General features: G+C 45.6%; 1 protein-coding gene across 4 annotated transcripts in view; it reads right to left on the bottom strand.

Annotated features, from left to right (window-relative positions):
* The window catches only part of LOC138503575 (golgin subfamily B member 1-like), a 1,546,163-nt gene that overhangs the window by 141,929 nt on the left and 1,388,763 nt on the right, over positions 1–15,471 (bottom strand). For all 4 annotated transcript variants that reach the window (XM_069623402.1, XM_069623405.1, XM_069623404.1 and 1 more), the window contains one exon: positions 5,613–5,756. In XM_069623402.1, the coding sequence (XP_069479503.1) occupies positions 5,613–5,756 (144 nt within the window). The remainder of the gene's footprint in view (positions 1–5,612; positions 5,757–15,471) is intronic.

Raw genomic sequence — 15,471 nt, 5'->3', positions numbered from 1 at the left:
ACAGTGTCAGATGCCATAAAACGTCATTAAGCAGATAGCTTATATTCTAGAACTTAATGCCAATTTGCACACAGAATCCACAATACCTACAAGTACCACACAGTGAGACTACATAACACTTCACTTAGCACAAATAGCTTTTAGTTACCAACGCAATGCCCATCAGCAGGGAAATCTGTTTTAATAAATGCGAAAAGGTGTGTTTTCGTAAATGCCCCAGTTGGCTGTCATAGAATACACATTTCATAAAGCCCAACAGCCATGCTGTTAAAAGCCTTCAATGGTTCCCTTTATGGTCTTCAGATCTGCTATGGTGGAGTGAAACACCAAGCTCTCTGGCAAGGAGTGAGAAAAGACGGTATCCAGTGATATTAACGAATAGAAAACAGAGAATGCATTTAATAACGAATCTTTGATACATATATTAAATAAATAATCTTTAATACATAATTTAATACATCATTTTAAAATATATATATGGGGTGGGTTAAGGTATTAAAACGGTGGGTGTAAAAGCGTAGGGAAACACGGGTTCAGGGAGCCACCATTTAAAATTACAATTCAATATGTTTTTGTTGTAAAACTTTTGTTATTAATTCATTCTGTTATTTAATTTGGTAAAATCACATGGATCCGAAAAGACAACTCCTTGATCCAAGGGAGACAGACAATGCTTCTTGGCGTCTACAGCAGGGACACAAGCTTCTCCCAAGCTGCCTAAAAAGGTGCAGCCACCGCTTGGTTGGACAGCGAAAGAGTTTCTCATGTAGCACCCAGGTCCAACTTGTCTGATATGTCATACCAGACTCAGCGTAGTTGGGGCAGACAAATCCATAGTTTCCACTACCTTGGCAAGGGTCCTCTGATATGAGCAGCGATTTTTCCAACGCCTTGGAGGCCTGTAGCTTCTCTAAACTCTCATCAGCCTTGGAGTCAAATAGTTGGGAGCCATCAAAGGGCAAATTAAAAAGTCTTGCATGGAGGTCTGGAGCAAATTCTTATCTGCACAGCCAAGTAAACCTTTATGCAACAGGACTTGCTGCCATCGCCCGACTGACACTATCATCCGAGTCCAAGCAAGACTGTAAAGACTGACACGAAGCATCTTTGCCATCCTTGATGATATTAAGGAAACCTTCCCTTTCCTCACCTTCGGGAATGTGCTCTGCGGCCATTGCCACCTCTCACAAAGTAAAAGTGTACTTAGCTAAGGCACACGTTGCATTAATGGACTTCAAAGCCATGCTGCTTGCCGAGAACAGCCTTTTTCCTAGGGCATCAAACCTCTTGTCGTCCCTGTTGGGAGGGATTGTAAGGTAGGCAGCTGCTCGTGAGGTGGATGTGGCTGCCTGAGGCACCAGACTTTCTGGAGGAGGATTTGACAGAAATTCGGGATCCACAGCAGAAGGCCTGTATTTCTTTTGCGAAGTCCTTATTGGCAGCCGTAGTAGTGTCTGGTCTCTTCTAGTTTTCCAGTGCTCTGCACTTCATCGCTGAATGGAATGGTAGGACAGGATCCTTTGGAGGACCTTTATTGAGGATGTCAGTGAGATCATCCGGCTTAAAAGCAGCGACAGGTCTTCCCCAGCCCAGGTATTCTGTCACTTTACCTATGACAGACCTACACATGTAGATGGATCTGCAGTGGCAAAATCAACCTCCAGCGAGGTATCTAGCCCACTAGCATCCTTCAATGAGTCAACAAATTTCTGTAACCTGGACTTCTCAGATACCAACTCTTCAGGCACATTAGGGGTTCCAAATGCCAGACCAAATGGAGGAGTATCATCATACTCCTCACCCTCCTCAAAAATCGAGCTCATGGACTTAAAAAGTTCTTCTAGGCTAGATGTTTATAACTCTGACAGATCCTTTGAAGACGTTGATGGTTTTGACTTCGAGGATTTCAGTGTCAAGGGACCCGAAGTGATCTCTTTTGAGGGAGTGGAGGGTAGAGACTTAGGATTTGATACATATCGAACCTTCGAGACTCTAGATGCTTCTCAGGGAAGCTTAGCTAATTTCTTACCCAGGCTCAAATGCGCACAAGCAGCAGCTCCAATAGACTACCTGTCGGCCTTACAAGGTGCAATGGGGTACAAAGCCTTCTTCGGTTCTTTTGAAGGGGTGGGAGAAGCCACCTTTTCAAACAATATCATTGGGAGGTGAAAATCCACCTATTCAGCTTTTGTTGCTGACTTACCAGGGAAACGTACCCATTTTATATCGGGTGAGGAGTCTGAAAAAAATGAGCGAGATTGATTACACCTTTTCTTCAACTTCTTATGGGAGGCCGACAATGACGAGTGCCAAGAAACACTTCTCGACCGAGAGCGCTTTGAATGCTTCAAGTGCTTCTTCTACTGCTGAGGTGAACTATCCCTCACGCTTCTCTCGTCAGATGACCTCCTCTTGGATGGTGTAGTAAAAGAAGATTTAGATGGGGGCCTAGCCAGGGCGAGCATGCCCTTCAAGGCCTTAAGGGTAAATTGATTGGCATGAGCTGCAATCATCAGCCTTTTGGCTGGTTCCAAGACACCAAAAGCATGTACGATGCAGATCGGTGATAGACATCTTCGATCGGCAGTCGGTATACCTTTTAAACCCGGTCTTCGGAGTAGACATTTTTCAAAGATTAGGCCAAAAACATAGTTGAAAAATCACAGAGCCAATCCTGACCTGCTAGAAGCATGCTGTGCATTTGGAAAAACAGAACTGAAGCAACAGACAGTGCATGCTATTTATACCAGTGTCGACGCAGGGGTCGAAATTTAGATCAGATAAGCAGGAGCTAAAAGCAGCTCAAGGGTACCCGGCATTAACCAGTGAGCAGGAGCTGCCACTGAGGAAACATGAGCTAGTGCATAGCGTTCCGCAAATCTAATTACAACATAAGATGCAAACTTAACATGTTCCTTATTTATTAAGACCCCTTATGCTTTATGTCATACAGAAGTGTCATACAGTTTATGTACAGATTGTCCCTCATCCACAGAGTTAACTTCACATACTTGTGTTTGTTTGGTATCAGTTTAATGGGGAGCCAAAAGTAGCTTCTGGTAGCTGTTGGTGAAAAGCTAACCAGGCTCTTCTAGGCTAGAAGCAGGAGCTAAATAGCTCCCATCGCCCCTCCATTTCGAACCCTGCAACATCAAAGTAAGAGGGGGATGGAAATCGCTGAGGGACTTTTGGTAGTTGACGCATGGCGCCCTCTGCTGTGAAAAGTTTCCAAAGGTGCTAGGAGGATATTGGATATATTAAAGATGAAGAATACGGGGGAGGACACAACCATTAGAAATACCCAGCTCTGGAGATGTCTACACCACTGGCAGAGCCCGAACTAAGCTAGCCAGCGTGCAGCTGCACTGCAATGAAGTGATTCTGCTGGCTTCATCAAGCACACTATGCCCTGTAGCTGCCACTGGCGCCAGGGCCGAAGTCACTGTTGCCTTGGCAAAGATGTCAAGCATCTACTGCCAGAAGCACTGGACTTTGTGGCAAAGGTACCCTTCAGCAAAGGTGGCAATTCTTATGAGGAAGACCTGGGATGAGTGCTGACCCTGCTTCCTGGAGGACATGGAAGAGTGATACCTGCTGCTGCATATTCCGGTTGTCCTTACTCATGTTAGAACGATCCTTCATGGATTCTTCAACTATGACCTTCTTCAACCCAGTGAACTCTGAAGGCGTTCTCTTTACACCTCTGTAGAATTACATAAACAGTTTTGTGGCGTGCTCATTCAGGGCCTTAGAATGCAAAGACTGAAAGGAGCCACAGCCTTCTGTGTTGTGGTCCTCCCAAAGGCAGAAGAGGCACGCCTTGTGATCCGACATGGACATTTGTCTATCTTAGTCAGAGCAGGGCTTAAAACCCAAGGCCTTCAGATGGGAGGGTTAGGCAAGAGGCAGCGATCGAGAAATAGTTAGATGATTTTCCATAAGTGTACTGAGATTGTGGAAAAAAGGAACTGAGGTCATGGATGCAGCGACTTCACAGTTACCGGTCCCAGAGTTACATATGGATGCAAAACACTGTCAGGAGCCAATTCACAGAACTGCACTGAGCTCTTGATGGTTGAAAACGTTTCCAAAGACAGCTGGTGCTGGAGAGAATATCGTCTAAGATGAGGAATCTGTGGGAGGTCAGAATTCATTAGAAATATTTCGATAATTAGGTTAGGTCACAACTGGCAGAAACTGACCATTCAGCACAGAACGAAAAGAAGCAAACAGGGACAAGGATGTAAGGTTTCATTTTTATTTGGTTACATTTATTTGCATTTATCATTATATGTGACGAATGGTGTCGGACAAGGAATAAGGAAGGTTTTGGAGGGTGAATTGAGAGCCACAAGGCAATAACTAGGAATGTAGCAGTCAGAGGTCCACAGAGCACTGCATCAAAGTCAGAGAACCAAGGCAGAACCACTTACGCTGAACACAGAGATGCCATCAGCTAAGAAACAATTTGCAAATCATAATGCTGAGTGAAGCAGCTCCGCTGCACCTTGCAAACAAACAGTACTGCTGGTATGAGAAAGGAGGAGAGGGGATATGCAACTGATCAAGACCATGAGCCAGGGAACAGACTCTGATAGAGAGTTTATCAGTGGCTGAGAAGAGAGAGGTAAGCACACAAAGATTTCCAAAAGCAAGATCCGAGCATAACCACTGCTACTGTATTTCTGTGTTTTGGCCTCTACTTCTACAATCTGTCAGGTAATGGTAACTCTAGAGATCCAATACCCTGAGAAGTATCAGGAATTACATTCTGTGGCCTTCTTTCTTTAATAGATGATTGTTCTTCATAGTCCTAGTTCTATGATCAATAGATTACGGTTCTTCATATATCTAGTTTTATGTAATCCAAACAATCATGCTTCTGGATAAACCTCAGTCTTGTAAAGGAATGAAGCTATTTAAATCCTGCATTCATGATTTTTTTTTTAACAGTTCACACATAAACTAACATACTTAAGTGTGCACTATGCAAAGTATGAGATGAAAAAGTGGTGCATATCGTATGATGTAGTGATAGGTATTGAATGTGGAAATCATCTTTGGAGTTGTAAGCATATACATAATATCATGTGGCATCAGTTGGTTAATACAACAGCACCTGCATCACTTTTCTAGCATTTTCACATTAAATGTCAGCTATTTTCTACATGCCATTAATGCTTTTTAAAATCTCGTATAAGCCACTTCCCTTTCCATTATCATGTAAACCGTTAGGGAACAGAGAAGCAAGGATGGATTGCGTGATGAATTGAAGAAGAAATAGGAAGAGAGTACAACACCAAAGCTACCTTTAGTGAAAAGAATGTGAGGTGTGAAGCTCCTCAGCAGACAAACAAACAAGAAGGGAGGCCACAGAGAATGATGCACACATGAGAAGTCCAGGGGAGAGGGAGTGGGGGGGGTTGACATAATAGAATAAATGCATATGGAAAGATAACCTTGTGAACAACCATCAAATTGATTGGCATAGTCATGTCCAATTCTTTCAGCTTGTTGAAGGAGAGCCAACAATTTGAAAACAGGAACATATCTGCAAAAGCCCCTTTCTCGGCACATTTAATGCTTCTTGATGATATTTAATGATTTCTTACCCCAACATTCCTCTTCTGCTCTCTCTGGTGCATCTCCTGCAAGCAACGCTGCATTTCATTTTGAAGTTGGCTCTTTTCTGCCAGCAGTTGCTTCACTTGGTCAGGGATATTTACATTTCCAACCAACACAGATGTTTCCATTGCCTGCAGAAAGGAGCAAAACAAACAATCAAATATAGTATCTTCAGAAACATATGCTAAATTGGATTGGCGTAGAAAAACAAATATCTGCAACAGTTCTATATTCCCAACCTTCAAATTAAAGTAATTGCAGATCTTTAACAAACATAATGCAAAAGATGGAATGGAACACTCATGTGTGCCAAATGTCCAAATATAAACTAACAGGCTGCCTGGTAAAACAGACATCCTATTGCTGATATAAAAACGCATCCAGTTGACCACCAGCAGAAATGGTCTTGCAGTTAATGTGTCAAATGGAACAATGATATAATAGTTCTACTTTCAGTTCCCCCATTAGCTAACATTGTGCAATATTTAATTTAATGTGATACAGTTTTTACAACGAAAACTTTTCACATGATTAAATCTCAATACAAAAGAATCTAAAACCAAACTAAAACTTGAATAAAATGAAATAATCAGATTTACATACAGTTAATTAACATTCATATAGTCTACTGACATTCATACATATATTCCAAATTTAACAACTAATGATGATTATCCTTAACAGCCGCTCAATTCAAATGACCCAGCATACTCTTGGTTAAATCACTAAATGGTTAACCCTTCATAGTGTTCCTTTATTTTGACTCCTTCATAATGTCCTTAATTGATGGATTGAAAGATTAATTTGGACAAATTAGTCTTACTTGGTTAAATTACTCAGATTGCATTTCCCTAGTGATGTATAACCTCCCCTGTCTGGGTTTAAGGCCTATTAGGAGATTTCCACTTTCATAATTCGACCACTGCAAGGCCATTTCATCCGTGTCCCATAATATTTTCTGCTGTTAACCAAACCCTATATAAAGTAATGTGCAGACTCGTGTTTTACGTGTTAATGCACTGATACCAAAAGGACAATTCTTTGATAGACTCTAAGCAGTGCACAAATCTACCATAGTAGTTTATGCAAATATTAGCCATCCTTGGGCATTCGGTTAGTATGTGCTTTGAAGTTTCACTGACCTTTCTATTCCTGCATATTCTGCATGAACGTTCGCCCTTATGGATCTGACGCTCAGGACCAATTGTAGCCAATACTGGTAGGTGATCGATTCTGAGCAATAGTATAAATCTCCTGAGATTGGTTGATGGACACAGATTCAGATATTTGTGTGGCCTCTTGAGCGTGGTAAAGCACGTTCAGAACAAATTTATAATTTTTCAGACTATCACGATGGACAAAATTTCCATGCCAATCCCAGTGGTCTACACTTTTTCCCAAGGTATATTTCATATTAACAAACTCATCACCCCATTTAGGGGTCCAGCCAATGTCTTTAAACAATGTGTCCATGCTTTTCTTGAACAGGGAGTTCCCTCTTTCTTTTCGAATATCTTCTCCCATACTATCCAGGAGTAGATTGACTGGGGTGTTAAGAGTTTTTATATACAATTTAGCCCTCTTTTTTAAGACCAATGACTAATGAGAGGAGACTCAACTCTAGCCTTAGAATGGCAATATGGACACACTGTGGAAGACCCAATAACTTTCTCCAGAACTTTGCTTCAATCGTTTGGAGCCACTTCAAATCAATACTTGAGGGCTTCCAGTCCATAGGTTACAGCAGGAATCACACATTGTATGTACAATTGCTGTGCACCCCATAAAGAGTACCCACTCTGTTTACGAGTAAATTGGTATATCAGTGCAGTTAGCTGTGCTGCTTTTCCCCATGTGTGACTGTATACAAGAAGGTAATCCCCTTTCACGTCAAGCTCCAGCCCCAGATATTTATCGGATGGTGTGTAAAATATCTCGAGGGCTTTAACATACATACATGGACGGGTTATTCTTTTTACCAGAATAGACCATCGGGAGAGTTTTATCATGATTAATGACCAATCCGTTCTTATCAGCACATAGCCAAAGAGCATCAGCAGATTTCTGTAGACCACTGTATGATCTAGTATGACTAGGTCATCCGCGTAGGCTAATATCGGGCAATGGGTCGAACCAATTTTTGGAGGACTGTTGTGGAACAGCTGAAATAGATTGTGGGATGTCAGACACAAACGGGTTATAAAGTAGGGGTGCAGTAACGCATCCCTGTTTTACTCCCCTATTTTGCTTAATGGGCATAGTCATTATACCTTGATTGTCAAATTAAGACAGACTGTGGTGTTACTATGGAGGAGCTTTAGGTAATATAATATGCCCGCAGGGCAACCCATTACCTGGAGCTTCCGCCAGAGCCGCTCTCTGCACGCCATATCAAATGCCGCTTTAAGATCAATATAAAGGGCATATAGAGGTGGATTATTAGGTCGTAGAGCTCTGCTACTAAGAATGTCCATAACTAGTATATTATGGGAAGTGGAATATCCCGCTCTGAAGCTACTCTGGAATCTGTCTAGAATCCCTTTTCTGTCGACTAAATTTGGCAATTCCCATAGGAGTAATAAAGTAAATAGTTTTCCTGTACAGTCTAACATAGAGAGTAATCTGTAATTACTCTGATCAGTTTTAATTCCTTTTTTAAAGACCGGTACAAGAATAGCCATCTGCCAAGAACTAGGGATTTGTCCACTCGCTAATACCTTATCAAATAGTATTTTTAGCAAACAGGCTCAGAAATAGAAATGAGGGTTCTTTTTGAGTACACATTAGCAAGTCCATTCGGACCAGGTGCCCTAGATGACTTTAGGCAGATTATTTTAGTTTGCAGATCTTCGACAGTTACCTCAGAGGGTGGACTATTAGGCTTAATGTTCCTCTCACTCGCCATCTCACGACTTTTCGGAGCATTACGTTTCCCAATAAACATGGTCCAATCGGATGCACTAATGGGGTTAACCAGAGGATTCTTTCTGCTACCCTTGGCTTCATCCAAAAGAGCCCTTATATTGCAGGTGTTCAGAGTATCTTAACTGTAAGTTGCCATAATTAATTTCTCTTCACACCTTTCAAACCTTTTAACCAGGCCCGATACTTCTGTTTTAATTTTCTCGAGGCCACATGGAAATTTGTATGAGATTTTCGTACTTTCCGTTTGGCATCTCTGATCGTTTTATCATATGTCCCTACAGTTCCAAATTCTCTTAATATCTGACTGGCTTTGGATGTTGCATGGACACAAAAGAAGGAGGAAATCCACCTCTCAGTTTCCTCTACAGGCCTCGTCTCAAATGGTTGCAAACTACTATCGTTCAGATATGTGGCAGCCTGCCCAGCACTCAGAATGTTCTTTTCGGACCAGATTATTCGGGTTGCTGAATGGTTCACTATCAAATTACCCATGTCCACTACCATAGGAATATATTCTTGTGCGCCAAAGTTCATAATCAGTGCTTCATGATCACTCCACACATTATCGCACATGGTCATGCCATTTATCAGAGCAGCCACTTCACAACTGATGAAGATATAATCCTAGAGTACTATACAAACCACCTTTCCAAGTATATTTACCCAGGTAGTCACTACGAGTGCGCCCATTATGCAATATTGGTCGAATAGTTTTTGCCCCTCCGTGCCTCAGCTCCCTCATTTTCCTAAATTGCGGCTTTTCTAATGCAATGTAATGTGAAGTGGTCTTGAATAGTGCAGCGCCATCATTTTGGCCCTTAGAAATGTAAGATTAACTCACCTACGTGAGGGGGCGTGGCTACGAGGGCCATGTAGAGAGACACGCTCTTGGGGAGCTCCTGTGATCTGTTCATGATCCTGCGAAATTAGTGCAGTTGAAGATGCCAGCGGCTGCTGAAAAAATGCATGGACGCTTATGAAGGTGCTGGGCGCGCCTTCTGAACTTTTTGTACTTTCGGGATAAGCAGAAGCAAAGTTCTACCCACTACTGGATGGCGTGAGTCGGAGGGAGAAGAAGATACAAAATGGCCGGCGGGTGTTAAGACGGATTTCTGAACTCTGTCCTGGTGGCGCAGAAGTTCAGAAGGCCAACCTAATTACTTGGAACAGGGTAACCTCTGGACAAGCCAGACCAATCAAGGTAGCGATCGCGGCGGTCAAGACTAGGTCTCAAGAGGGGTGAGGGTGACTGAAAGCTCGCAATGAGCACACAAAGCAAGAGCGCTTACAAACTACTCCAAACAGTTGTTTATATCAAAAATAGATACACATTTATTATAAGGCCTTGAAACTAATAACCACAGTAAAAGCAGCAATATACAACGATATTAAACCAACACATACACTATCCACCCAATATATATACAGAATACACAGTTTCACAGCATTAGCAGCACGAAATATGTTATCCACCTGCAGGGGAAGGAAAACAGGCAGTGCGAACCAATGCGTGTGATATGTCCGCCTTCTGAGGCCCCTAACTAGATGGTAGTCCAATCCCTACGAAGAGTGGAGCCTAGCGCTCAAAAGTACCTGCACACGCCGGTGCCAATGGGCAGAAGGTGAAGCTCTTCGGAGGACGTTGGACAGCTCTGTAGGGTGCCCTAATGAAGGAGAACACGGTCCGCGACTCTAGCGCAGCCTCCACTGTGAGGCAGAAGTAGGGCGCGAGTACGGACAAGGCGAGCTGTATTTACAGCGGGGAAAAGCAAGGGGCACTGCAGGAGGGCGACCAGATCCTAGCTAATCTACTCACCGGTCCCCGAAGCAAGCAGGCCCGAGCTTCTCCTCGATAGATGCAGCTTCTGGCAGGTTCTGAAGAGCAGGGAACGTCTCGTCGTCGTGCAGAGTAAAAAGACGTCCCGATCGAAGAATCCTGCACAGTTTTGTCGCCACGGCAGGGCAACGGAACGGCCGGGTGTATTCAAGCCAAACGAGCACCGTTCACCTCTAGCTTAGGGTTGCTAAGCAAACGAAGCGTGTGAGCGTGCCCCGGACTCAGAATACCACCCAACCTGTCGGCGATTACAGAGCAGGAATCCTTAGTAAGCTGGTCAGTCAACTGGATGGCCCAGAGACACTTCCGAAGGCTTACGGCAGGAGTTGATGAAGGTGCCGGGAATAGCTGGTCCTGCTATTCCAATAGGTCGAAGCGCCAGTACAGGCCTTCTTGTTCGATCTTAGGTGGAAAGGGCTTCACCGGACGACAGCAATGAGGAGCAGAAGTTCTTCAGGGGGTCACCAGTGATTCCTTGGTCCAGCCTCGTGTTCGCAGGATACTTGGCTCCTGTATCCCTGGGTTCGTAAGAACTCAGGAGATCGACATGGTAGTGGTGTTTCCAGCTCCCTCTTATCCACGGTTCCCTTCGCGCCAAAACGGAGGGGAGCCAATGGGAGATCCGCTCATCAACACACATACCATACGTGGACCAATCACGGACCACAGTGGTCCCAGGCATTCACACCACCCTAGACTCTCTGGCACCCAGGATGTGTATTGGGACCAGACAGCCCAGCCCACATCCTGGGGGCACTCAAACGACATGTAGAAGCCCGCGAAAGCAACCGTGTTTCGCGGGAAACTACATGCCCAAATAAGGAAGGCCCCGGGTCGCCTGACCCGGGGGAAGGTAAAGGGAGCAAGACGGACAGTGGACGAGACAAAGGAGCCTCGTGGTCCGGCCATTTTGGGTAGCCGGGCCACCCTTTTGGGTTCGCGGCAAAAAGGTGCTCAGAACGGCAAAAGGAGCTCAAAATAAACCAAATGATCGCTGCCACCAGCCCAGTCCCTGAATGACTTGCACCGATCCAAAAACCATCCTACAAGAGTGTCTAGGGTCTGTAGAAGGCTAGAGACCCAAGAGAGCTGTAACTTAGCTTACAGTGCCCTCTTGTGTCGTGTTGCACTAAAAATGGCGACACGATAAAAGAAACTACGGGAAACAGCGTTCCCCGGTACTGACTGTCTTAAGGGCATGTCAGTTTCCCCGTAAGAAAGGAGCGAAAGCCCAGAGGAGTACGGCAGAAGGCTGCACTTCTCTGGCAAAGTCAAGAAAACAGGTTGAAAACAATAGCAAAAAGTTTAGGGGTTGCCACATGGAAGGAAAGTTCCCTACAATAACGAAATCTTTCCTAACACTCGCCCCTCCCAGACTATGGACAGGGGGAACTAATCCACCCCTGGATGAGTCTCTTGTTCAGGTCGGTAAAACATTCTGGACAACCCATCAGCATTGCTATGTTGGACACCTGGCCTATGCTCAATAGTGAAGTCGAAGCCTTGTAGACTTATGGACCACCTAAGCAACTTTGTATTCTCCCCCTTCATGTTCATTAGCCACTTTAACGGCTTATGGTCAGTCTGCACAGTGAAGTGGGTCCCATAGAGGTAGGGCCGCAGCTTCCTTAGGGCCCACACAACAGAGAAACATTCTTTCTCTACCGTGGACCATCTGAGCTCTCTGTCCTTAAGCTGGCGACTAATAAAACCGATAGGGTGTTCCTTACCCTTCTCATCTACTTGTGATAGTACAGCTCCTATCCCAGTGTCAGAGGCATCCGTCTGCACGATAAAAGGTCTTTGATAATCAGGGGCCCTGAGCACAGGGGCCTGGCACAAGGAGTCTTTTAAGCCATTGAAGGCCTTCTCACACTCGTCGGTCCAAGTTACCTTCTTGGGTTTCTTCGGAGTTGTGAGGGCAGTCAGAGGAGCAGCTATGGTGCCATAGTCTGCCATAAAATTGCGGTAATAACCCGTGAGTCCTAAGAAGGCTCTCACTTGGGTTTGTGTAGTGGGGGTAGGCCAGTCTTGTACTGCTTGTACTTTACTGGGGAGAGGCTGTATCCTTCCTCCACCTACTTCATGCCCAAGGTAAACCACTGAGCCTTGTCCAATCTGGCATTTACTCGCCTTTATGGTCAAGTGGGCTTTCTGAAGAGCCTGGAGCACAATCCCGAGGTGTTTCACATGGTCTTCCCAGGTGGCACTGAAAACTGCTATATCGTCTAGATATGCAAGACAGAATTCGTCCAACCCATTCAACACATGATTCACAAGCCTCTGGAAAGTGGCAGGTGCATTCTTCAATCCGAACGGCATTACCCGGAATTGGTAAAGCCCGTCGGGAGTTGAAAAGGCTGTCTTCTCCTTGGCATGTTCTGCTAAAGCTATTTGCCAATAGCCCGCAGTCAGGTCAAACGTGCTGAGGTACTTGGAGGCACCCAAGGTATCCACCAGCTCGTCAGTTCGAGGCAAGGGGTGAGCGTCTGTCTTGGTGACAGCATTCAGAGCCCTGTAATCCACGCAGAACCTCAATTCGGAAGTGCCTGCCTTTGGAACCAATACCACAGGACTGGACCAAGGACTACTAGAGGGTTCAATCACCCCAAGGTCTAACATCTTGTTGACCTCGGTCTTAATATAAGACCGTACTTTATCCGACATCCTGTATCCCCTACTTTTGGTAGGCACACTGTCTCCTGTGTCAATGTTATGTTTGCACCAAGGTGTCAAACCAGGCGACTGTGAAAACAGGGGGGAAAACTGCCTAAGCAAACTTTTCACCTCAGCCTGCTGATCAGAAGTCAGGTGAGGGGCCACTCGGACACCCTCAACGGAGCTATCTGAAGGACCGCTTTGGAACAGGTCGGGAAGAGGTTCTGACTCCTCTTCCTCAACGTCTGACGCCAGTAGCAGTGCTGCGATTTCGACTCTTGGGACGAAAGCCTTCAGCCTATTTACGTGGAACACTTTTGGAGCCTGTCCAGGCCTTCCAAGGTCCACTAAATAGTTCACCTCACCCAGGGGCTCCACCACTGTGTAAGGGCCTGACCATTTGTCCTGTAAAGCGCGAGGCCTTATAGGGTTCATGATCAGGACTTGCTGACCAGGGGTAAAGTGAATTAAGGAAGCTTTCTGGTCGTACCAGTGTTTCACCAGCGCTTGTCCTGCCTTCAACTTTTCACTAGCCAAGCCCATCAGGAGTACCATCCGTTTTCTGAGCCCTAGCACATAGTCAACTACATTGGTAGTAACAGGGGGAGTGGGCATCTCCCATCCCTCTTTGACGATGGCTAAGGGTCCCCGTACGGGATGACCGAACAGAAGTTCGAAGGGGCTGAAGCCAACACCCTCCTGTGGTACCTCTCGGTAGGCAAACAGTAGGCATGGTAAAAGAAGATCCCATTTTCTTCTCTGGGGCTCTTCCAGAGCCCCAATCATGCTCTTTAACGTTCTGTTGAAACGTTCCACCAGACCATTGGTCTGGGGGTGGTATGCAGAAGAGAACTTGTAGGTGACCCCACATTCTTTCCACATAGCCTGCATATACTTCGACATAAAGTTGCTGCCACGATCTGACACAACTTCTTTAGGGAAGCCAACCCTAGTAAATATGCCGAGTAAAGCTTTTGCAACTGACTTGGCAGTTACAGTTTTCAATGGGATGGCCTCAGGATACCTGGTTGCATGGTCGACCAGCACCAGGATAAACCTATTGCCCGAGGATATTTGCGGGTCAAGGGGACCAACGATGTCGATCCCTACCCTTTCAAATGGTACCCCCACAACTGGGAGCGGTACCAACGGAGCTTGGATTGTCGCGCCAACCTTACCAGACAACTGGCAGGAGGCACAACTCCTGCAGTGACTTTCTACTTGCACCCCCATCTTGGGCTAGTAGAAGTGCATGGATAACCTTTGCTTGGTCCTCTTCATACCAAGGTGACCAGCAAGGGGAACTTCATGCGCCAACTGCAGGAGGAAGGGTCTAACAGCAAGGGGAACCACCAACCTCCTATGGTCTCCTTCTGTAGACTCTGTGGGCTCACTATACAGGAGTCCACCTTCCCAATAAATCCTATGCTTCCCAGGAGGTTCACCCTCAAGCTGGGAGCAGGCCTGTCTCCTTAGGCCTTCCAGAGATGGGCACTCACGTTGGCCTTTACTGAATTCGTCCCTATCAGGACCTCCTTCAACTAACAAGTCTTTTAGTTCAGGATGATCGTTGGGGTCGAATACTTCAGGCATCGCCACCTCCTCGTCAGGCTCGGGCGATTGACCAACTTCCTCCACCGCAGTGGTAGGCGAGCTCGGGGGAATATTCTCTTTCCCCCGTCTTGACTTGTAGACTCCTTTCGCCTTGGGTTTCCCCTTCGGCTGGGGCGGCGTATTGGACTTGGCCAATGCTGCCCGTGCTTGAGACCGTGTGTAGGGTCTTTCGGCAGTGTCTCCTACGAGCCCTAAAGCTCTGAGATCATTGCCCAACAAGACCTTTCCCGGGACGTTTCTCTGAATGCTCACTGGAATCCTGACTGCTGTACCATTTAAAGTAAGATTAACAGGGATCACGGGAAACATACGGAGGGGGCCGTCAGCCAACTTAGTGGGCATCAGAGTAGCTCTGGCAACTTCCTCTGAGTCTACCAAGGTAGAATCCACTACAGTTCGACTGCACCCACTATCCCTAAGAGCTGGAGTATCCACTCCATTGATCAGCACACTGTCTTTAAAGTAGTGCTTGGTATTATCCGGAATCCTAGCATAAGCCTCTGCGACTTTAGGTTCCCAGGAACCCAGGGACACTAAAACTACCTCAGCCTCTATTCCGCTGGGAAATGAGTCTGAGGAGAAGGATGCTCCTGTAATCTCTTCTTCCTCGTAGGAGGAGAAGGCCAGATTAGCGGAGTGGACCCCCAAAGGTCTAACCTTACAACGGGGATCCCCCTTCACATGGTCAGTTGCTCCACAAGAAAAACAAGCCCCATTGGGTCTGTTTACGTAGGGAGGCTTATTGTAACCAGAGTTCTGTTTCGGAGGCGAACCTCCGCTACCCTGTGAGTTCTCGTATGGCTTACCCTTAT

This window comes from Ambystoma mexicanum, chromosome 11 (genome assembly GCF_040938575.1).
Source record: "Ambystoma mexicanum isolate Mex_15411 chromosome 11, UKY_AmexF1_1, whole genome shotgun sequence".
Classification (NCBI taxonomy): Eukaryota; Metazoa; Chordata; class Amphibia; order Caudata; family Ambystomatidae; genus Ambystoma; species Ambystoma mexicanum.
This window is presented reverse-complemented; position numbering and strand designations above follow the sequence as displayed.